General features: G+C 41.6%; 1 protein-coding gene across 1 annotated transcript in view; it reads left to right on the top strand.

Annotated features, from left to right (window-relative positions):
• LOC136862897 (uncharacterized) overlaps positions 1-22,024 on the top strand; it is a 613,588-nt gene extending 591,564 nt beyond the window's left edge. Inside the window, exon 3 of the mRNA XM_067139178.2 lies at positions 21,477-22,024. Within this exon, the coding sequence (XP_066995279.1) occupies positions 21,477-21,677 (201 nt within the window). The 3' untranslated portion in view covers positions 21,678-22,024. The remainder of the gene's footprint in view (positions 1-21,476) is intronic.
• The last annotated feature ends 2,890 nt before the right edge of the window (positions 22,025-24,914 follow it).

The raw sequence follows: 24,914 nt of genomic DNA on the forward strand, positions 1-24,914 counted from the left end.
CTATAACCGTCCCATGTAATTTCAACCCCCTTCCCTAACCACGTCTCTACTAGAGCAATAATCTCAAAATCTTTCACTAAATCCACAATTTCCTTATTCCCTAACTTCCCCATCAACCCCTCAATATTCAGCATCCCTATCACCATATCTAGTTATTTATTTCCTCCCCCTCCCTCCCTATACTTCAGCATTTCACCACTTCCCCCCTTACTTCTCGTGATTCTTCCTTTTGGCTCCACCCCATCCCTCTCTTTCTTCTCACCCCCATCCTTCCCCTTTTCCGTGCCAGAGCCTTTTTTCCCACCCCATAGATCTTTTAAACTTAAGGATCTCGCCTTATTTAACGCCTGCTTTCTCTCCAGGTTTATTTCTGCATTATTCCTATTTGGGGAGGTTAAGTCACTACCCTGACTCCTTTCCCTTCCCGTCACCTCTTCACTACCTGTATCCACTTCACTTCGGTCTAGTGTCCTACTTGTTGATTCACTCCTTCCTGGGCTGTTCTGACTCACCAAGGACTCTGCTGTCTTCGCTACCTGCCCGCTGACACCGCAGTCCCCTCTTCTCTCTTCCTTCTCCGTACTGATGTCGCCCTGCTCTCGATTTCTGCAACTCATTTCCTCCTCACATTTTTCCATCCTCAGCAGTTCCTCCTGTGTCCACGATCGCGACCAATTTCTGCCTGAAGTAACCAGACATCTCCCCACTATCTTGACTCGCAATCCCTCCGCTCTAGCACGCCACATATGCCGCTTATAGACCTCCAACCGCATCCTATCTTCTTTCTCTATCTCAGCCTTCAAATAAATGTTCGATCCTTTCAAATTTCTAGCATTCCTCAGAAGTATATCAGCCATCAGGGTTGATATTAATCTTAACTTCACCGGCCTATGTCCCTTGTTCCTTCCCACTCTATATATATCATCTATATCAACTTCAGAAAAGTTTATCTTCATTTTGTTCGAAACTATGTCCACCACTTTCAATACTAATTCCACTTTTGATTCTGTTCCTTCCTCAGGTACACCATACACAAACACATTTTTTCTTGCCGATTCGTTCCTCGCTAACCTCACTTCTCTCTTCATTGCTGTTAATTCCTCTTCCAGTACCACCACCTTCTTTTTCAAGCTCTCTACCTCATCTTCTATCTCCGCTAACTTGTCATTTACACCTCCAATTTCTTCTTTTATAAAACTTTTTAAGTCCTTCATCTCCTTCATTTGGGTTGCCTGGTGCTCCTGCATCATTTCCTTAATTTCTTCTCCTTTGCTTGCTTCCTTCACCACTCTCTTGATCTCTTCAAGCTCCTCCCAGCCGAACGGTCCCTGGTTTGGACCCGGATTCTTTTCTATACCTCCTACCACCAGCAGCGTCGCAATAACCGTCGCACACAACATAATCTCCAACAGTCCTTTATAACCACTAATTTCTCTTCCTCTCTCAACTCCACCTTCCTTCCAACACTGCCTTGCACCATGCCATCTTCCAATTCTTAGCCTGTATTGCTGTATCGTTATTCCCATATTGCGCACCTCAGCTCATTCACACGTCTGCACTTCCCGCTGTCTCGCTCGTAACTGCGAGCTGAAATTCGAAGGTAACCCTCGTCGAATGCAGTTGTAGGCCATCGACGACCTGTGCAAGGCAAATCATCCATCAATAGTTCTTGTCTCGCTGTATCGCTTTCATATTCGAAACGCATAACTTTGATTATATAGTACACATCGAGCAACTGCCCTTCTTTACCATCCTTCTTAACATCATGTGATAATGCATATACGTTCACAAGTCGACATGCACGCCGTCCTAGACGTTCACTACACTGCTTACAACCCCATTGTAACATTGTAATACGATCAGTTGTATGTTTAAAAATACCCTCAGGGTCGTCTTTACGGTCTGCACAGGACCGATAGCAACACAGTTATCAGATACACAGAGGCGATGCAAAACTTGTTTTTGATGTGTGTGTTACATTCACTAGGCGACCACAGAGCAATTTTGTCAAAACGGCAGCTGTCTCTAAGTCAATTGCTCATCACTGTATAAACAGTGTGCGGCTGAGTGACTCAAAAGGAGAGTGTTTGCCTCCTGAGTCCAACATGGTGGGTTCAGTCCCAACTCACTCTGGTGGTATTTGAAGGAGCTCAAGTACGTAGCCTTATGTTGGTAGATTTACAGGCAAGAAAAGAACTCCTGTTGGATAAAATTCCGTCTCTTCGGCGTCTCTAAAATTCGTGAAAGCAGTCAGTGGGAGGAAAAACTAGCAACATTAGTTATCTTAGTAACATTACATATTATAATCTGTGTAGGGCCTACGTAGTGAGCCTGAAGAAGGCACCTCCTCTGAGTAATGTCCGACATACCAGCCACATCTGAAATTGCAATACAAATTTCCTTCCAGATAAATAATTATCGTACTTTGGAAACAAGTACACTACTGAATTTGCCTCATTTATCCCTGTTATGAGAGCGGATAATACCTGTTTAGCTTCATTTTAAAAAGCTGATATCGATACCTCTGTTATTAATACATTCTTCTTCTTCTTCTTTATCAGCGTTTCTCCCGCTCGGTGGCAGAGTCCGTTGTGAGGATTCGATGCCTCCATTTAGTTTCGTCTCGCGCCATGTCTTGATGTAGTCTTACCGCTTTCAGGTCATTGTGCACGATATTGGTCCATCGCTGTCTTGGATGTCCATTGCGCCTCTTTCCAGCGACTTCCAGTGTATACACTGACTTTGTCAACGTGTTGTCCTCTGTGCGCAACGCATGCCCAAACCGGCGCAGACGGCCTTCCTGTATTTTGTTCTGGAACAGTGGACTGTTATTAATACACCGCTGACAAAGAAAAATGAAGCACCCAGAAGTGGAGGAGGAAACAAAATTTCCCGTGTTTTGCGGGTATGTGATATTATTTCAGTGATTGCAAAACTGAGTCAAATTTACAAAAAAAAACTTGGCAGGACGAGCCCACTTATCAGTATGACGTTTTACCCCCTCTGACCTGGATGTATGCATTGTTTCGAATGGGAAGCGTGTCATAAAGTCGCTGCATCCTTTTCTGAGGCAATCTGGCCCACAACTGTTGTAACTGGTACTTAATATCCCGAATACTGGCACAGGAACGCAGTTGACATCCGAACTGGTCCCACACATGTTGTAACTAACAGATCTTGGGATCTTGTGGCCACAGGAGTACCTCAATATCACGCAGAGAGTTCATAGAGACACGTGCCATGCGTGAACGAGCACACTCCTGTTGAAAAAATGGCACCAAGTTACTGTCGCATGAGAGGTAATATATGAGGACGCAGGATTTCCGTGACGTACCGTTGTGCTGTCAGTTCTCTCAATCACTACAAGCCGTGACCTGAAGGTACACCTGATGGATCCCCACACCATGAAGCCAGGAGCAACACCGCTGCGCCTCTCCAAAACACTGGAAGAACGTGACCTCACCCCACGTCGCCGCTGTACTCTCAGACGGTGGACATCCGGGGTTGCGCTGGACCGCGATTCATCGCTGAACAAAATACGACGTCATTTATCAGCAGTCCATGCTCCCCGCTTACGGCGCCACTTCAAACGCAGACGTTTGTGTTGTGGTGTTAACGGCAGCCTACGCGTGGGACGGTAATTCCCTAGTCCGACTGCTGCTAGTCTCCGACCAATGGAGCGGGATGTTGTAGAAAGTCCATTACTTTTTCTCGGATGGTCGCGCAGATGTGAAGGTGTTACCCATGTGCTTGGTGCACAATACGGTGATCCACATCTGAAATTAAATGGTGTATGGCTATTAGTGCCGCGATGTGTCAGAGGGCTTCGGCTCGCCAGGTGCAGGTCTTTTAATTTGACCCTCGTAGGCGACCTGCGGGTCGTGATGAGGATGAAATGATGGTGAAGACGACACATACACCCAGTCCCCGTGCCAGAGGAATTAACCGATTATGGTTAAAATTCCCTACCCTGCCGGGAATCGAACCCGGGACCTCTGTGTCCAAAGACCAGCACGCTAACCAGTTAGCCATAATCCTCCTCTGTGGTGGTCAGACGTGGTCGAACGGACCTTCGACGACGAGTATGCTTTTCCTCACGTTCCTATGCAGTCCAACATCAGGCCACTGTGACATCCGAATGCCCCACAAATCTGGATATTAGTCGATTGGTCCAGCCGGCCAAATGGAGACCCACAATGAGGCCCTCTTTCACACTCTGTCAGATGCTGATAATGCTGTTTCACACGAGTACGTCACTCAACATCTGACGCTGTTCACGCCCCTTATATACCCTACCAGGCCTGGTAACAACACTAAACAAGAACAAAATTAATGCACTCTGGTGGCCGTTCTACCTGTCAAAGAGTTGCAACTGTAATCATTAACATATCCGCTGATGATGTACGTGTACGAAGTTACATTGACACCCGACAATTTCTTATGGGTGCTTCATTTTTGTTGTTCAGGCAGTGTAATTCCACGTAAATGGATACCATACAGTTTCACGAGACCCTTTACTCAATTTATGAATATTAAAAAGGTGTCAACATCTTTTATTTCATACTATCTCGAATTTGATATGTCTACAGAAAGTTCTTCAGAATAAATTGGACCTTAACGATTCTGCAGTTACTTATCGTACTCAACTTCTATCAACATGAAAGCATACCGTCAGAAACTTTTCCTTCAATGCATGTAAAACAGATACTTAGTAACCAGTTGGTTACACTGCGTCATTTGGGCGAGTCAATAAATATATCGACTGATTCCTGAATGATATCGATCCTTTCGTGGATGGCTTCAGCTTTTTGAACTTAGCATAATGTGTTCATCTAAATATTATTTCAAATAAAAATAAATAAATTCAACAGTGTATGTCACCCCGGTGCAAATGTTGCACGTATTCGTTTCGAAATCTCATCTCACACGTAATAACTCACTTCCGGCCATTCGAACGTACATAACGAAAACGGATCTGGAGATATTTGAGGTCGTGTGTTCTCAGTCTTTCGTCATCTTCATTCATCTTTATCGTCTGTCTCTTCCCTCGTCCTGTCTTGATCCAGCTCCCTTCACATCCTTCACTACCCACGAAAAGACTGAAGATCTGTCAAAATGTCCCCTCACTGACTGCTAAAGCTCTCCCTCCGAATGCAGTTGGGAAGCAAACGAACTCGTTGAAGGTTAAGAAAAAATAGGATTAATGAGGATAGCTAATCTGACTGAAGAGGGTAGTGTATTAAAATGAAGAGATAGTCCATAGATTTCGTACTTCCATGTTTGTCCTTCATTCCCCTTTCTGTTACTACCTCTTCTCAGCCTGTCCTGCCATTCTGTTTATCCTATTCCGTGTTTCTTTTCAGGTTCTTATCTTACTACATACATCGGTGCCGCCGTCTACAGGTAACAAGCCTGTCTCTTACCCAGGTTTGATTCCCGGCGAGATAAGTGATTTGCACCCGGATCTGACGGCTATCTCGACGTCCACTTGGCCTACGTGACAACAACTGTGAGATAACAGTTCCGGTCTAGAAAGCCAAGAATAAAGTCCAAAAAGAATCGTAGCGGTGACCGTGCGTCACCTCATAATCTGCATTGACTTTGCACTGAACAGCGGTCACCTGGTTGGCCAAGCCAATTACGGCTGCAGCCGTATGGGTTTTTACCTTTCTATATACGACTTTAATAGCATTATTAATATATCTTTGTCCGGCTCCATGGCTAAATGGTTAGCGTGCTCACCTTTGGTCACAGGAGTCCTGGGTTCGATTCTCGGCAGGGTCGGGAATTTTAACCATAATTGGTTAATTTCCCTGACACGGGGGCTGGGTGTATGTGTCGTCATCATCATAATTTCATCCTCATAACGACGCGCAGGTCGCCTACGGGAGTCAAATCAAAAGACCTACATCTGGCAAGCCGAACATGTCCTCGGACACTCCCGGCACTAAAAGCCACACGCCATTCCACTTTTTCAATATAGCTTTACAATTATATACTACAGCAATCCTGTCTCTCTCAGTAGTGTAGTATGATATGGAAATTATTTATTTATTTACCGACAAAAAATGCTGTACGAATTAATAGCATATGTACCTTTTTCTTAGTTGCTTTACGTCGCACCGACACAGATAGGTCTTATGGCGACGATGGGATAGGAAAGGGCTAGGAGTTGGAAGGAAGCGGCCGTGGCCTTAATTAAGGTACCGGTACAGCCCCAGCATTTGCCTGGTGTGAAAATGGGAAACCACGGAAAATCATCTTCAGGGCTGCCGACAGTGGGATTCGAACCCACTATCTCCCGGATGCAAGATCACAGCCGCGCGCCTCTAACCGCACGGCCAACTCGCCCCGTACATCTGTAACTAGAGCGATATATCATTACTTTCATAATGTAACGTTTAACTCCTACACAACCTTGTTCCAAAAAGACTATTTATTCCGAGAACGAAAGCATATGCATTAGCTGTTTGTCGTTCCCCGAGACAACAGTGGGCTCTGTGCTAATGGCATTGTGTTCGCTCGTGTGAGAGAGCATTAAGCACGTTCACAAACCGAAAGCGCGTGCGGTGCTTTAACTCCACACCTGTTGCTAGCAGTTGAGACTGATATGGTTGCCTAACCTTATAATAATAATAATAATAATAATAAGAAGAAGAAGAAGAAGAAGAATACAGTAAATAAGGTATATTGTACAATTTGTTTTGCGTCACACCGACACAGATATGTCTTATGGTGACGATGGGACGGGAAAGGCCTAGGCGTGGGAAGGAAGCGGCCGTGGCCTTAATTAAGATACAGCCCCAGCATTTGCCTGGTGTGAAAATGAGAAACCACGGAAAACCGTCTTCAGGGCTGCCGACAGTGGGATTTGAACCCACTATCTCCCGATTGCAGGCTAACTCGCCCGATAGTAAATAACGTATGCGATACCGTAATAGTACCGCAGTGGCTGCTGGTGATGATTTCAGCTGGGTGTACAAATCGTACTTGAAACAATACCGTCAACTATTGATTTAATCGCGTTTTTGGAAGGGACAGAAACCAAAATTTAAAAAATACCTGTCAGTCCAACTCTACCAGAACCAGTGATGATCTCAAACGGATACACATATTTTTTTATTTCATTTTAGCTTTCGATCTTGTCCAACCACTCAGTCAGCTCTGTTTGTATTTTATTATACGGTACTTGTTAATGAGTCATTTTTATATTATACTTATTACTATATGTACTATTCTATTAACTGTGAATGAACATGATGAAATGAAGTTAAAACATTGAGGTGAACACAAATCTGATGCTAAAGACGATACACACACCCATTCCCCGCATAGCACTACTGACAATCACGTTAAGCTCGACTGTTTGAATTTGAATGAACTGGATTGTTAAAGAACCAATTTTCATGGCAAAATTCCGACGTATTGGTATATTTGATGTTCACTGGTTGTCGAAGGCGGTATTAAACTTGTAACACAATTATCATATCATTTTACGGTAGATAACAATGCTGCACTGTGCACTAAGTTTCGTCGATGAAGAGTTCTCTGAATTCTCGTTTACCTTAATATTTCTTCGATTCATGGGATTAAGGATACCAGGATCCGTCAACAATTTGTAAGTGTATGTATGTCTAAGGGGAATAAAGCAAATCACATGTGAAACTTTTAAATATATTCTAAAATCGTACTTCCTATGCATCAACAGTCACAAGACTTATACAATTACCGAGCGAGTTCGTTGCGCGGTTTGAGTCGTGTAGTTGTTAGCTTGCATTCGGGAAATGGTAGTTTCCAACCTTACTGTCGAGAGTCCTAAAGGTATTTTCCCATTGTTTACCATTTTCACACCAGGCAAATGCTGGGGTTGTACCTCAATTGAGATCACGGTCGCTTCTTTTCCTGTCCTATCCCATCGTCATCATAAGACCTGTCTGGGTCGGTGCGATATAAAATTAATGTAACTGACTAAATTTATTTAATTCCTGCTCTCCCTAACGTGACAAAGGGCATCAACAAAGCATCATCATCCATTTCTCTCGAAGAATATCCTCTCATCTTCGCTCCAAGTCTTACCTCCTTCCAGGGCCACAGTGTGGAGAGATCTCCGCCTTGTTCGTCCGGGTCTCCCGCTCTTTCTACCCTATTGGATCCCATCAAATGCCTGTCTGTCGATGGCTCCACTTCCCTTCCTAAGGATATGACATATCTATTAACACTTCTACCACTCCACGTAAATAGACATTTCGGTTTCTCCCGTCCTTCCCGGAGATCTTCTTTTCTTTTTTTTCTTGCTACTTGCTTTACGTCGCACCGACACAGACAGGTCTTATGGCGACGACGGGATAGGAAAGACCTAGGAATGGGAAGGAAGCGCCCGTGGCCTTAATTAAGGTACATCCCCAGCATTTGCCTGGTGTGAAAATGGGAAACCACGGAAAACCATCTTCAGGGCTGCCGACAGTGGGGTACGAACCTTCACGGAGATCACGGTTGGAAATTTCTTCTGGCCGGTTGATATATAATACTCTACGCAAACATGGGTTGACGAAGGTTTACAAGTTGGAGGTAATATTTATCGTGGATTTTTGTATCTCTGACTTATATAAAAACACTGATTTCATAATGCTTTGGAAGATTTGGAACCTAGTAGATAATTATTTTGTGGTTCTTCCACACTGGAAAAAGATGCACGAAGTAGTAATTCACATTACGATTATTTTGTGAGACGTCCTGCATAAACCCTCTCTTCTATAGCTTCACCATTGAAAGGTAATGAGTCTGATTTGGTAGTGCTGATACTAAGAGCATTGGTCTTCTCAGAATTTAATACAAGCACTACGCTTCTTTTATCTCCTCCTTCAGGTCCTAAATCTTCATTTGCAAGTCAATACGTGTTCCAGAGAGTAGGCAAATTTTCACCAAAGTCAAAGTCTTCCAGCATGCTGATCAAAGCATATTGGATGCATTGTTTCACTTTTCTAGTCACATTTTGCATTAGCTACCGCACCATTCACTGCCGTATCAGAAACATGATGGAGGATAGATGTAGTCTTGACATACTACTGAACGTACTGACTTATTTGGCCTTCGTAAATGACTGTACATAATGAAGGTGCATTTCCAGAATGAAGTTCATGATTTATGCTCGTACTTCATGGCACTTCACTTCAATCCATGTGGTCTCTCTGTCGAGTCTTCTGCAAAGTCAGCGAAAACTGTATAATGACGAGATGACCATTCAACGTACTACTCCAGGATTACTCGCAAGGTGGCGATTTGATTGAAGTATGGGTGATTCGGAAAAACCAACCTGGTCCCTTAAGAACAATGAGTAGACATACTCATTAATTATGTTTAGCAGAACCCTGGTGAAGACTACTTGCGATTGAAAGAAGGGAAATGTCCTTCAACTTGTCACTGATATATTCCCATATTTAAATACTCTATCGATAAACCACATTTCTAAACTTCCGGAATTATTGGGCTCTCTTCCTCCATGGTATGCCTTTCGTTGTTCTTGCCCACGTTTGCATTTCAATTTCCTCCAACTATTATGATATATTTTCCCTTCTGTTTCTTGATTGTGCCATTGAGCTGCATATAAAAAATTTTGCCATCATCTTTTATTGCTCAGTACGAACATAGTATACTAAAAACACAACATTTCTTATTCTGGTCTTGAAATGTGCCACAATTATTCTCTCCGAAACTGTATGGCACTCAATAAGGCTTCTCATGGGCTCCTTTTTCATCAAGGATAATACACTCACATCATCTTTTTTTAAAGTTGCTTTGCGTCCCACCGACTCAGATAGGTCTTATGGCGACGATGGGACAGGAAGGGACTAGGAGTGGGGAGGAAGTGGCCGTGGCCTTAATTAATTAAGGTACTGCCCTAGCATTTGCCTGGTGTGAAAATGGGAAACCATGGAAAACCATTTTCACTCACATCATCACTGCTCACACTATCGCCCTCAGATCTTCCAGATAACATATACGTAGCTCCACCGTGAATGGTCATCTCCTCAAATACGCTCCATCTCACGTCGCTCAAGATACCATAACGCTTCATACAGGTCACTGTCTGCAGAAGTCTTCAGCGTTCCCACACATTTCCCATCTCCCATCTCCCGTACCCCAAGGTTCGTTATTCATTTCAATCAGAAAGTCGTCACCTTTTCTCTTGGTTGGCGATCCTTTAATGGTTCAATTTAAGATCAGGGACCCGAGTAACAGCGCTTCGGGATGGGGCTGTCACTTAAGCCTCCAAGCAGGCTGATTAATCCTATTTTTCTGTTAACCTTTGAAGTTCCCTCTTCTCCTCAAGGCAGTAGCATTCCACTTTATTTATTTCCAGTTTATTGCCTTATCAGTAGTACACATTAAGTATGTTCCAAAACAATGGGTCCTGAATCAAAATTTCCCCCGGGTTTGGCGGCCACTTATAATTTTTGCTGAGTCAGCATTTTTCAGGTTCAAGTAAGGTCATTATCCTGGAGTTAATGACATCTAAGTGAGGTTATGACGTCATTATGACGTCTTAACCCTACTTATGAGCAGGTACTGCACCCTTGGAGAGCTGCTTCGGTGTTCACTTGAAGTTCCCTGTTGCCACGGCTGCCCTAAAAAAATATACTCACCGAAATCTTGAGACTCGTCTCATTGGTGATCAGTCCCTGTCGTCGATTCATGGATGCATAAGCGAATATCTAACCAAGGATAACTATCTACCTAAATAAAAGATCTTGACACAGCCTGATTTATGAAAATTGTGTATGAAATTTATAATCGTAATCAAGAAGAAAAATAAGAGAATGTAATTATCCGCTACCAATGAATATAATGTAGAATCAGAATCAAAAGTTGCAGCTATATCAATGTTATTGTGTCCATGACTATCATTCATCAAAATAAAATTTAATATCACATTATTTACTGAATTTTAAAATTAATAATTTTTTAATGACCCTGTAATTATAAGTTTCTAATTAATTTCCAAATCAATTATTAAATATGTGTGCTAAATATACACACTTACATGGTAATATTGTGATCATAATCATAAAATAATAATAATAATAATAATAATAATAATAATAATAATAATAATAATAATAATAATAATAATAATTTTTAACTGAATAAAATGCAGTGGCTATCAAATACTAACGTATCAAAAAATGCTTATAATCATCAAATAAAACTTGATCACAACAATAATTAAACAATCCAAATTTACATTATACAAAATTGACATTACAATAAATTGAAGTTATAAATAATTTCTAAAATGCATAATTAGCTGCTTCTAGATGATTAGAAACTTGTCACTACCATTTATCAGACCTTTATAAATAACAGATAAACCATTGTGATATTATAATAATAATAATAATAATAATAATAATAATAATAATAATAATAATAATGTCAAAATAAAATGGCTAGAAGAAACTAAGGCGGACCTCCAAGAAATAAATATTACAGACGACATCATGGAAAATCGTGGAGCTTTTAGAACCAAAGTAGCTAATCATAAATTTAGGGAGAAAGCAAAAAAGACAACTGGTAGGAAGTGGTCGACAGAACGCAAGATGCAACACAGTGCATTCATGAAGAGATTTTGGGAGGATAAGAAGGCACAAACCATCAAACCAACTATCAAGTTCAAACGCGCTCTGTGAATGGGCATAACGAAGGAATAATAATAATAATAATAATAATAATAATAATATATCCACTGATGTCAACTTTAATTGTTACCCCTGTGTGAAATAAATGCTATTACTCAGAACATTCACAGGCTAATTGAGCTATTACACCTATGGTAATTATCATTAACTCTTACTTAGATTATTTATTAAACATTTGTCTTCCAAAAACCACCGTGACAAATTTCTTTTCAGAAATAAAAACGATCCTCCCTGTGTAGAATAAAAGAGAAATCCGTTACATGAAGAATATTTTTGCAATTTACAGTTATTTCTTTGCTAATGGTTACTGAACTGCCTAAAAATGAATTTATGGTTCATTAACATACAGTTTCAAGTATACGTAAATTTAATTAACAAAAGTTTTAGTTCAGTAACTCATTCAAATTATCTGTTGTTGTTGTTGTTGCTGAATCTAAAACATTTCTTTCCGTGTTATACGCGAGTCCTACCTTTAATTTACATAAATTAAGCTAGGGATAATAACTTTCCCTCTTAAGAAAAAATCACAAAAAAGTAAACTAATATTTATAAATAGAGACACAGTGAAATAAATAGCCTACAAAGTCATAAATCACATAGTTGGAAACAAAAAAATCCTATTTCCAGACGAAACTGTTCAAAAAAAATATTAGTATCACGTTATATAAATGAATAATGACGATTATTGGTTGATTTCATTGTCCAATCACAATAAATGACTGAAATCACCGTTAACCACGGCTATGAATAAGTCAATCGCGTGGCTACTCATCCTGGCAAAAATGTAAAATTCGATTATGTATTCACGAAATGAGTTCATGACAGCTTGCGAAACTGTAGCGTAAATATTACTGATGAATTTATTATTAATAATAATTATAATATAACGTCATGCCAAAAAGAATACATAAAAACTGGCATTATAATCCTAATAAATCAATTTGGTATTTCTCATTTTAATACAATTATTATTGTGGCAATCTAAAAATGGTTAATCATACCTCTATATCAATCACCAATGTTGCGTCATTGTTAGCCCTCAGATTTATCACTAGGTCCTTAATACTCCTCAGTTCGATCAACTGATTCATTACCATACAACGTCTTCTTTTTAACAACATTTTATTCCTTCGGCTTCCAAATGCCGGTATTAAATTATTGTCAGCTGCACCGCTGGCTTACTTCTCTGTCAAACTCAGGTTGGCACATAAATTCCTCATTTTTTCCATGAGAACATTTTCACCAACTACAGTATATTCCTTAATCTGGAACTTATTAAAAGTATATGACTGATACTGTTACTCAACATCGTGTTTTACTACAATAAAATGATTCCTACCATAGGCTATAACTTTTATATTATCCCAATTTCTTATTTTAGATTCCGCTTCAAAAAAACATATGTATATAATTTCTACAATAACATTTCATGACCGTAGATCAATAAATTCTTAGTCTGAAGTATACCGAATTTATATAACTCAATACTAATTCATTTCGCTGGTTACTCAAAAAATTAATTAATTATGAAAATTAATCCAACAGTTCTCCATTTAAATAATCTAAAAAATATGTGCTTACGGCACCACACTAAACCAAAATTATATCTTACATGATCGTCAAAAAATACGCTGATAACCTGAACTGACAACATACGCCTAATAATAATAATAACAACAACAACAATAATAATAATAATAATAATAATAATAATAATAATAATAATAATAATAACTGTACACATACTTATATGACATACACACATATATTATCATTATAGACTGCTATGCCTTTCAGCGTTCAGTCTGTAAGCCTCTGTGAATTTACTAAACGTCGCCACAATCCTCGATTTGCAATTAGTGTTGTGGCCTCATTTAGTTCTATACTTCTTATCTTTAAATCGTTAGAAACCGACTCGAACCATCGTCGTCTTGGTCTCCCTCTACTTTTCTTACCCTCCATAGCAGAGTCCATTATTCTCCTAGGTAACCTATCCTCCTCCATTCGCCTCACATGACCCCACCACCGAAGCCGGTTTATGCGTACAGCTTCATCCATCGAGTTCATTCCTAAATTAGCCTTTATTTCCTATTCCGAGTACCCTCCTGCCATTGTTCCCACCTGTTTGTACCAGCAATCATTCTTGCTACTTTCATGTCTGTTACTTCTAACTTATGAATAAGATATCCTGAGTCCACCCAGCTTTCGCTCCCGTAAAGCAAAGTTGGTCTGAAAACAGACCGATGTAAAGACAGTTTCGTCTGGGAGCTGACTACCTTCTTACAGAATACTGCTGATCGCAAATGCGAGCTCACTGCATTAGCTTTACTACACCTTGATTCAATCTCACTTACTATATTACCATCCTGGGAGAACACACAACCTAAATACTTGAAATTATCGACCTATTCTAGCTTTGTATCACCAATCTGACATTCAATTCTGTTGAATTTCTTACCTACTGACATCAATTTAGTCTTCGAGAGGCTAATTTTCATACCATACTCATTGCACCTATTTTCAAGTTCCAAGATATTAGACTGCAGGCTTTCGGCACGGTCTGCCATTAAGACCAAGTCGTCAGCATAGGCCAGACCGCTTACTACATTTCCACCTAACTGAATCTCTCCCTGCCATTTTATATCTTTCAGCAGATGATCCATGTAAACTACTGTACGAACAGCAGAGGTGAAGGATTGCAGCCTTGTCTAACCCCTGTAAGTGCCCTGAACCAAGAACTCATTCTACCATCAATTCTCACTGAAGCCCAATTGTCAACATAAATGCCTTTGATTGATTTTAATAATCTACCTTTAATTCCATAGTCCCCCAGTACAGTGAACATCTTTTCTCTCGGTACCCTGTCATATGTTTTCTCAGATCTACGAAACATAAACACAACTGCCTATTCCTCTCGTAGCATTTTTCAATTACCTGCCGCATACTGAAAATCTGATCCTGACAGCCTCTCTGTGGTCTGAAACCACACTGGTTTTCATCCAACTTCCTCTCAACGACTGATCGCACCCTCCCTTCCAAGATGCCAGTGAATACTTTGCCTGGTATACTAATCAATGAGATACCTCGATAGTTGTTGCAATCCTTCCTGTTCCCTTGCTTATAGATAGGTGCAATTACTGCTTTTGTCCAGTCTGAAGGTACCTTACCAACACTCCACGCTAATTTTACTACTCTATAAAGCCATTTCATCCCTGCCTTCCCACTATACTTCACCATTTCAGGTCTAATTTCATCTATTGCTGCTGCATTATGACAATGGAGTTTATTTACTATCCTTTCCACTTCCTCAAGCATAATTTCACCAACATCATTTTCCTCCTCCCCATGAGCTTGGCTGTTTGCAACACCACCAAGATGATTTCCTTTTACATTGAGAAGATGTTCAAAATATTCCCTCCACCTCTCCAGTGATTCCCCTGGATCTATTATGAGTTCACCTGAATGACTCAAAACACTGTTTATTTCCTCCCCCCCCCCCTTCCTAATATTCCTTATTACTGTCCAGAAAGGTTTCCCTGCTGCTTGACCTAGCCTTTCCAGGTTATTACCAAAATCTTCCCATGACTTCTTTTTGGATTCAACAACTATTTGTTTCGGTCTGTTTCTTTCATCTACGTACAAATCCTTGTCTGCTTCAGCCCTTGTTTGGGGCCATTTCTGACAAGCCTTCTTTTTACGTTTACAGGCTACTCTCACTTCATCATTCCACCAAGATGTTCGCCTTTTCCCATCTTTACACACAGCTGTTCCTAGGCATTCCCTTGCTGTTTCTACTACAGCATCCCTATATGCCACCCATTCACTTTCTATATCCTGAACCTGCTTACTGTCTACTGTTCGAAACTTCTCACTAACCATATCCATGTACTTCTGTCCAATTTCTTCGTCCTGGAGATTTTCTACCCTTATTCGTTTGCAGACAGATTTCACTTTCCCTACCCTAGGCCTAGAGATACTTAGTTCACTACAGATCAGATAGTGGTCTGTATTATCGAAAAATCCGCGAAAAACTCGTGCATTCCTAACAGATTTCCTGAATTCAATGTCTGTTAAGATATACTGTATTATGGATCTGGTACCCCTAGCCTCCCATGTGTAGCGGTGAATTGCCTTATGCTTGAAGAATGTATTCGTAACAGCTAAACCCATACTAGCACAGAACACAAAGAAAAATCCCTAAATGATTTGACTGCGCTCTCGTGTCATACTACATAATTGCTAAAGATTATCACTAAGAACTCGCGTAACTGAAACTACATTAAAGGGAAAGATATCTTTTAGATTCTATAAAAATCATGAGATTTACTCACATTTTTGCAACCAACTTCATCCCGTAGTCAATTGGGCCTCCGTCGTGGTGAATTTAGAACTTCGTCTTTAGCAGATTACACTTTTCCATTTTTCTTGCTGTATCCAACATTTGCTTACACTAAATTTATATCTAACACAGGATTACAACACTTGATTATCTACACTGTGCTATTATGCATTTTTACGCTGGAGCATTGATCTGCTTATATTCGCACTAACTACCCTATGTTATATCGCGAATGACTGCTATTGGTGGTAGTTATTTTGTCTCGGATGTCAGCTTTCTCCACGCACACACAAATCCTACAGTTCCAAGCCTTTCCTTAAGCCTCGACAAAGAGTCTCCCGCAGTTTCGGCTGCTAGGGGTTTTGTTCGTCTTTGACAGACCACACTGACTGTCTTTCAAGGAATCTCTTATAATGGTGACAGTATATGTTTACAACAGCCATCCACCAGCTGGCCTGCTACAAATATGGAAAGGAAAGTGTTCTTTGAACTAGAATTATTCCTACCGAGCTCGATAGCTGCAGTCGCTTAAGTGCGGCCAGTATCCAGTAATCGGGAGATAGTTGGTTCGAGCCCCACTGTCGGCAGCCCTGAAGATGGTATTCCGTGGTTTCCAATTTTCACACCAAGCAAATTCCGGGGCTGTACTTTAATTAAGGCCACGGCCGCTTCCTTCCAATTCCTAGGCCTTTCCTACCCCATCGTCGTCATAAGACCTATCTGTGTCGGTGCGACGTAAAGCAAAAGTAAAGCAAGGTATTATAGCGGTGTAATTGGGTAATAAGGATCAGGACAAAAACAAGTAGGCAGAAATAGAAATTCCGTACATGTAAAACCTGACAATTTGTAGATTGCACATGCAAAGGTATGGGTTGGAAGTTTCCAGGTTATGTTAGTGAGCAATAAGTATCACGCACAAGTCATGTTCATTTTCTTGCAGTGTTCGTTTGTTAGGGGGATTTCTTGGCACTGCGGAATTGCGTGTGTGGGTGCAGCGACGTCCAGGCTTTGGGACTATAGGGCAAGTCCCTGGTTCGAAACTTCCGTATACGGAGAAAGGAATACTATTAGCCAAGCCTGTAAGAAAGCTGGGGCTATCATCCTCTTCATCGTCTTCTTTTCTTCTTCCCTTAGATGTCCCGGCAGTGCGGTAGTAATGTCACTTCTGTTCTAATATAAAACATCGAACGAGTTCTGTCACGTGCTAAATTCAGGATTGAAACACTTGAACGATACTCCTCATTTGGTAATGTTCTGGAAATTCACTCATCAAAAGCAGTTCAGCGTCACACCTGTGAATAGTGATAATGTGTTGCTATGTTGAATGTTCATGTCTAGACCTGAAAGCCAGCCTTCTTGTTGTCTGTAAAGGTAATTGTATCTTCATGTATTCCTGTCTCAAATGGTAGGCAGAATTTCACTTGAAGTTGTAGCGCCAGTAACGAAGCATCAGTATCGTGCTCTAAACCGTTTAGTGAAAGTCTGTGATGGCAAGAAAGGCATTGTCGACATTGAATTGTTTTCGCATAGTCACTTTACATCAGTACGGATTGTCAATACAGGAAGTTGCTCGATGCATGCGAGTGAATCTAAATGATTGAATTCAGACGTATAATATTTTCAGAACAACAGATGGTGTTGATGACGTACACTGCACAAGCCGACCACGTCCTACAAGTGCTATCTCCGACTGTCGCTCGGAAGAACCCAGAACTTAATGTTACAAGACTCAGTTCGGTGTTTGGAGTGGCTAGAGGGCATTGGGAGCAGGTTATATGATGTCAATCTGCATCTCTGACGGTGTTGGTGAGGTTCAGCTCCTACGCCTTTACATCATGCAGCCTGTTACACACAGGCATAAGGTGCTGCGCACAACTCTGAACTCAGACGATAGCAGACAATGGGTTTGGGGGAACAAAGTGCAGCCGGTGGTAGCTCATTGAAGTTCCGAATAGATTAGACGGAATCATTGCACATATCTCATGGCTATTCGGGGCACAGTAAATACTCCAAAGTTCAGGGATGACATTCTCCAACTAGTAGTGGACCCATATCTACAATATATTGGTGATGAATTCTTCTTAATGAACGAAAACTTGGATTCCCATTGTGCAGTTAATGTTTGTTTTTTTTTTGCTAGTTGTTTTACGTCGCACCGACACAGATAGGTCTTACGGCGACGATGGGACAGGAAAGGGCTAGGTGTGGGAAGGAAGCGGCCGTGGCCTTAATTAAGGTACAGCCCCAGCATTTGCCTGGTGTGAAAATGGGAAACCACGGAAAACCATTTTCAGGGCTGCCGACAGTGGGGTTCGAACCTACTATCTCCCGAATACTGGATACTGGCCGCACTTAAGCGACTGCAGCTATCGAGCCTTTTTGTTGGCAAATATGTTAAATCTTCTACAGTTCAAAACTGAAATTTGTGATCATCCTAATTTGAGAAAATCTAATCAAACATTGCCTCATGAATCATATCTATTTTTGTAATAAGTACCACACACAATATACTTAATAGATGTTGCAAAACTGAATTTGATGCGCGTACATCAGACAGTACAAATGGAAGCTCCGTCCTTTATTGTTGACAGACTCGCGAAGTGAATAACCTCAGGAATAAACAAGCGCTCATTTAAGTTTCCCAATGTATAATAATAATAATAACAAAAATAATAATAAATGCCTTTGCTGGCGAGATGTAGTATTTACAGTGCACTTTGTCTTCTGGTATGGGCTAGAATAAATTTGTTACTTTCATTGACCTGTCTTAGTCTCATTCTCGGCTTTGACAATATGAAAGTGACCGAGGTATGAGTGATGCTAGTAATACCATTCCTTATGCAGCCAGTCCCTGTTATGAATGGTGTGAAAATATCGCTCAAAGGGTGGGTTGGTGCATGCATTTCAGTGGGCTTGGCAGACTGAACTGTTAGCAACTTCTGGCTCGGTGGGAAAATCAACGGGAAACTACCTCACTCCTCATTTCCCTAGTACGTCTCTTCAGTGACGCCTAGGCTTTATGACAGCTGTTGGCAGAGCTGTGGAGGATCAAACCAGCCTTCGGGCTGAATACCCAACATACAACATATAATAATAATAATAATAATAATAATAATAATAATAATAATAATAATAATAATAATAATAATAATAATAATAATAGTTACAGCAGTAGAAGATAGGGTAGGGTTTAAGGGAGCGGCAGAGCCTCAGGTCTGGACCAGGTAGTTGAGGAAACAAAACAGTTTAATTTAGAATATATTTAAATAACTTCGTTTCTCTCTCCTTTTTAATGCATCAAAAATTAACTAACCTATACTGTATAATAAACTACAGCACATACAGTATATATACTTAATAACAGGAAAATAAAGTGAACTCATGGAAACAACAAATAGTAGAGGTTAATAAAAAAACATTAGCTGTCGAGTCTCCACAAATAGCTTAGATGACCATGCTCACAGAGCAATCAACTTTCAAAGAAGGAAGGAAGCACAATCAAGCCCCATTTTATACAGTAAACCTGATATTTTCAAGTACGGCAAGGGGATATTCGAACATTTACAACTCAGCAAGTCATGACAGTTAAGAAATTCAACCCTAATTGGAATTTTCCCCCCAGAAATACAAGAGTTATACCCATACTACACTATGAGCCGAAAGCAAATTTTACACCAAAACAAGAAAAAAGAATTATTTAGATAAAGGCTCAAAAATAGCAAAATGCAAGATGCAGAGGATCAGAGCAATCCGAATGAAATGGCATGAGAAAACTTACCGAATGGGGCTCGAGTGCCCAACCTACACAGAGGACAAGTCCAGCCATTCTGTGACTAGGAAGGAGAAAAGCAAAATCCAAAACGATTAACAAGAGTTTTAAATTTTGAAAAAGCCTAGCCGCAGTAACAGAAAAGAGATGAGGATGTCCAGGGTAAACCACTCGAACAGCTTTATGGAATTCAGAACACCCAGATTCAGGTCGGCGTGGTCGATAAGTAACTTGCCCTATACTTCACTAAATGATACAAATACTTCCTACACAATTTAATTGAAAATCCGAAGATCCTACCCAAACGTTTACATGATTGTCTATACTTTAGTTCAAAAGCCTGTGAAATATCTTCCTGCTCCAGGAAGAGAATGGAGAAAAACTCACAAGTCTTTCGCATTTTGAAGTCTGCCCTTACCCTGCCAACAGCCAGCCACGCGACGTTTACGAGTTCTATTTCAAGGAAGAAGTCTCTGAGCCGCCGTTTTGTAAGCAATAGGCTGGCAGGTGTTTGGGCACAATTGGTACCAACTTAACAGTGGAGAAAATGGGGTGTGCTAACCCAACCTTAAAGATGAAATTTGTCGCCGGACTGAGTGGCTTAGACGGTTGAGGCGCTGGTCTTCTGACCCCAACTTGGCCGGTTCGATCCTGGCACAGTCCGGTGGTATTTGAAGGTGTTCACATACGTCGGCCTCGTGTCGGTAGATTTACTGGCACGTAATATAACTCCTGCGGAACTAAATTCTGGCATCTTGGAGTTTCCGAAAGCCATAAAAGTAATTAGTGGGACGTAAAGCCAATATTATTATTATTACTGGAATTTATCACGACAAGAAGTTCTCAAGATAGCGCACTGTATAGCGTAGAAAGGGAATATTAGCAGCAAGGAGGGCCCTAGTTCTTACCATAATGTCTGCTGCACCAAGTTCTTGAGCTAATAAGTAGATGGCACGCAACATACAATCAGGAATGGTAGTTTAAATACAGCGGAAGCCTGTTTTAATCTAGTAATAATAACATTAATAATAATAGTTTTACGTCCCACTAACTACATTTTTATGATCACAGCAATAGAACCAGCTTTTGGGTGGTTAGGCCGTGTGCATAATGCAGAGTTTCGTCCAGACGTGCCATTCCAGCTGATGAGTCCAAATGGCACGTCTGGACGAAACTCTGCATTATGCACACGGCCTAACCACCCAAAAGCTGGTTCTATTGCTGTGATTATAAGATCTGCGGCCGTGAAAGCCTTTTTTGATTTTGATGATACATTTTTATGGTTTTCGGAGACGCCGAGGTGCCGAAATTTTGTCCCGCAGGAGTTCTTTTATGTGCCAGTAAATCTACCGACACAATACTGGCCTATCTGAGTACCTTCAAATACCACCGGACTGAGTCAGGATCGAACCTGCCAAATTGGGCTCGAAAAGATAACGCTCTACCGGCTGACTTACTCAGCCCGGCTCTCGGGTTTCTTTGTTGGTAACCTATTAACTTCAGCTAATAGTACAAGATAGTTCTTGAAACTGTATCATTCTATCATAAATCGACTAATTATGTACATTCCTCGTTGTAACCCTTAATAATAGTGCAACATTCTTCATTCTGTGTCACATTAAAGATGATCTTTACTTTCTCAGAACTGAAGTTTGTTCCTTTTATTTTTCAGGTAGTGATTGTGTTCTACGCTGCTATCATTCTGCTTCTTGTGGGTACGAACCTGCGTCGCCGTCATAACCGCCCCAGGAACCCTCCTCCACCACCTCCACAAATAGTCATTTACGACCAGAAGCGAGGCAAGGTGGAACAGAAGATTTCTACTGGTGGTGGCCTCAATAGTTTCGCTGTTGGGGATGCTACCAATGTGTGAACGCCTGTCATGAGGTTCTGTATTCATGTGATGTGTGTATTATTGTGATATCAATGTAGTGGACTCGCCAATAGTCAATCCCATCAGGAATTTTTTAAAAAAATTATCTCAATAATCATTAGGATGAGTAAAATATTGTATAACCTTCGAGCATATTTTTCCTACTAAAGAGCAATCCAAGCTATTTTTGTAAAAATTTCTCATACAATTAACCAAAGAAGTATGAAGCAGGACATTATTATTTGGCGGGTTCACATATTTGTAAAACAAATGTATCATGAATTTATGGAAGACAGACATGAGAAGAAAACATTCTCAACCCATTATAAGATTGCCATGTATTCTCTGTCAACAGATGATAAATAAATTATTGTAAAAAGAAAATTATCTTGATGAAGTTCCTCTCATAAAAACCCATTGATAAAATCCTACGAGCCTGAGTTCCTGATTTGTTGCTTTCCAGGTAATGAATGTATTATTGTTATTATTATTATTATTATTATTATTATTATTATTACTATTATTATTATTATTATCAAATTAGCATAGTCATTTTAGTCGCCCTCTTTCTTAAGCTATACATTATCCGGTACATAGTTTTTATGTACTCGTGTCTCAAAATGTAATGGCTGATTATATTTCCAATCAGAATAAAAGTGGACAAATTGGTACTAAGGATATTTTAACTCATGAACTGTATTTTAACTTAGACAATAAAATTATTATTTTCCTGGCCTCCTTCCTGTGAGATATTAATTTATATCTCAACTGCCAACAAACAGTAGTAGGCTTGGTAGTTTGTACGGTAGCAAAAATTAGTTAAGACTCTTTGTAATATTATAGTACAATTTAATATTTAATTATTTCCCATGAGCCTTGCAAGTTACAAAAAATAACTCCAATGGCAGTACGTAACTCGACTGGCAGGTCATGTACATGTGCATAGTGCGCACCACAAAGTCTGGTGAATATGCATCTTATAAATCTTAAACTTATATTTATAATGCTTGCGTAAAAGAAAGTGCTCACGTACGTCTGACTGGCCTACTTAATAGCTCGTGTGATGACGTACAACTCAAATATGCAAACGCAATAGGATTGTAGAGATGAAATACAGTAGAAAATCAATTAACATCGTACGTTTAGTCTAACCTCAAACCGTCCGCATATAATACCCCTTCTCCTAAACAGTGAACATCACGAAACGAAAATCTCTGGTATATGAAGGAATCAGTATACACTGACTGACAGTGACAATGCAACACCAAGGAGGAGTGGGTCGAAAGGGATGAAAGTTGGGGAAAAAACAGAGACGGCATGGATGAATAATTGATGTTTATTTCAAACCGATATGCAGGTTACACAATGCGCACGGCATCGACTCAGTAGGATGTAGGACCACCGCGAGCGGCGATGCACGCAGAAACACGTCGAGGTACAGAGTCAATAAGAGTGCGGATGGTGTCCTGAGGGATGGTTCTCCATTCTCTGTCAACCATTTGCCACAGTTGGTCGTCCGTACGAGGCTGGGGCAGAGTTTGCAAACGGCGTCCAATGAGATCCCACACGTGTTCGATTGGTGAGAGATCCGGAGAGTACGCTGGCCACGGAAGCATCTGTACACCTCGTAGAGCCTGTTGGAAGATGCGAGCAGTGTGTGGGCGGGCATTATCCTGCTGAAACAGAGCATTGGGCAGCCCCTGAAGGTACGGGAGTGCCACCGGCCGCAGCACATGCTGCACGTAGCGGTGGGCATTTAACGTGCCTTGAATACGCACTAGAGGTGACGTGGAATCATACGCAATAGCGCCCCAAACCATGATGCCGCGTTGTCTAGCAGTAGGGCGCTCCACAGTTACTGCCGGATTTGACCTTTCTCCACGCCGACGCCACACTCGTCTGCGGTGACTATCACTGACAGAACAGAAGCGTGACTCATCGGAGAACACGACGTTCCGCCATTCCCTCATCCAAGTCGCTCTAGCCCGGCACCATGCCAGGCGTGCACGTCTATGCTGTGGAGTCAATGGTAGTCTTCTGAGCGGACGCCGGGAGTGCAGGCCTCCTTCAACCAATCGACGGGAAATTGTTCTGGTCGATATTGGAACAGCCAGGGTGTCTTGCACATGCTGAAGAATGGCGGTTGACGTGGCGTGCGGGGCTGCCACCACTTGGCGGCGGATGCGCCGATCCTCGCGTGCTGACGTCACTCGGGCTGCGCCTGGACCCCTCGCACGTGCCACATGTCCCTGCGCCAACCATCTTCGCCACAGGCGCTGCACCGTGGACACATCCCTATGGGTATCGGCTGCGATTTGACGAAGCGACCAACCTGCCCTTCTCAGCCCGATCACCATACCCCTCGTAAAGTCGTCTGTCTGCTGGAAATGCCTCCGTTGACGGCGGCCTGGCATTCTTAGCTATACACGTGTCCTGTGGCACACGACAACACGTTCTACAATGACTGTCGGCTGAGAAATCACGGTACGAAGTGGGCCATTCGCCAACGCCGTGTCCCATTTATCGTTCGCTACGTGCGCAGCACAGCGGCGCATTTCACATCATGAGCATACCTCAGTGACGTCAGTCTACCCTGCAATTGGCATAAAGTTCTGACCACTCCTTCTTGGTGTTGCATTTGCTCTGTCAGTCAGTGTATTAGTCCCGTTTAAAATGTGCAGTACTATTACATCAAAACTCAATATTTTACAATAATATGTCTTGATGGGTTCTCGTTCGTTACAGGGGTAATATGTATGTTCAGAATACTCCAAGACAGGCCTAGCCAAACAGCGCTCCTGCCTTGTGCACCGAGCGCACAGCGGTCACGGTGTAGAGCAGGGCCTCTCAAACGCCCAAAATCTCACGCGTGCAGACAGCGGCGCAGAGTTCCTATGCACAGTGCATCGGTCCCGCTCGGCTCGGCTCGGACCAACGCTTCGTCTCTGGGCTACTCGGCTAAGCTCGGCTCAACTCGGCTCGGATTTGGAGCGCTACGGAGCAAGTGAGGAAGAGGGAGACAGGGGGAGCGAGCGAAACAGGCGTGAGGAAAGAGAGAGATAGCGCTATTGCTCCAAATCGACGAGTGGGGTTTTTCACTCTGGTCAACCAAGCGAAGTCGTCTTTTATAGCATGCACCGGGCGCATGCACCCTGAGAGGCCCTGGTGTAGAGGGTAGAGAAGTAGCACTGGGAGGTTAGCAGCCTGGCCGCATGACCAGCCGGTCCGTTTTCGAAG

Source organism: Anabrus simplex, chromosome 2, assembly GCF_040414725.1.
Source record: "Anabrus simplex isolate iqAnaSimp1 chromosome 2, ASM4041472v1, whole genome shotgun sequence".
Taxonomy (NCBI): Eukaryota; Metazoa; Arthropoda; class Insecta; order Orthoptera; family Tettigoniidae; genus Anabrus; species Anabrus simplex.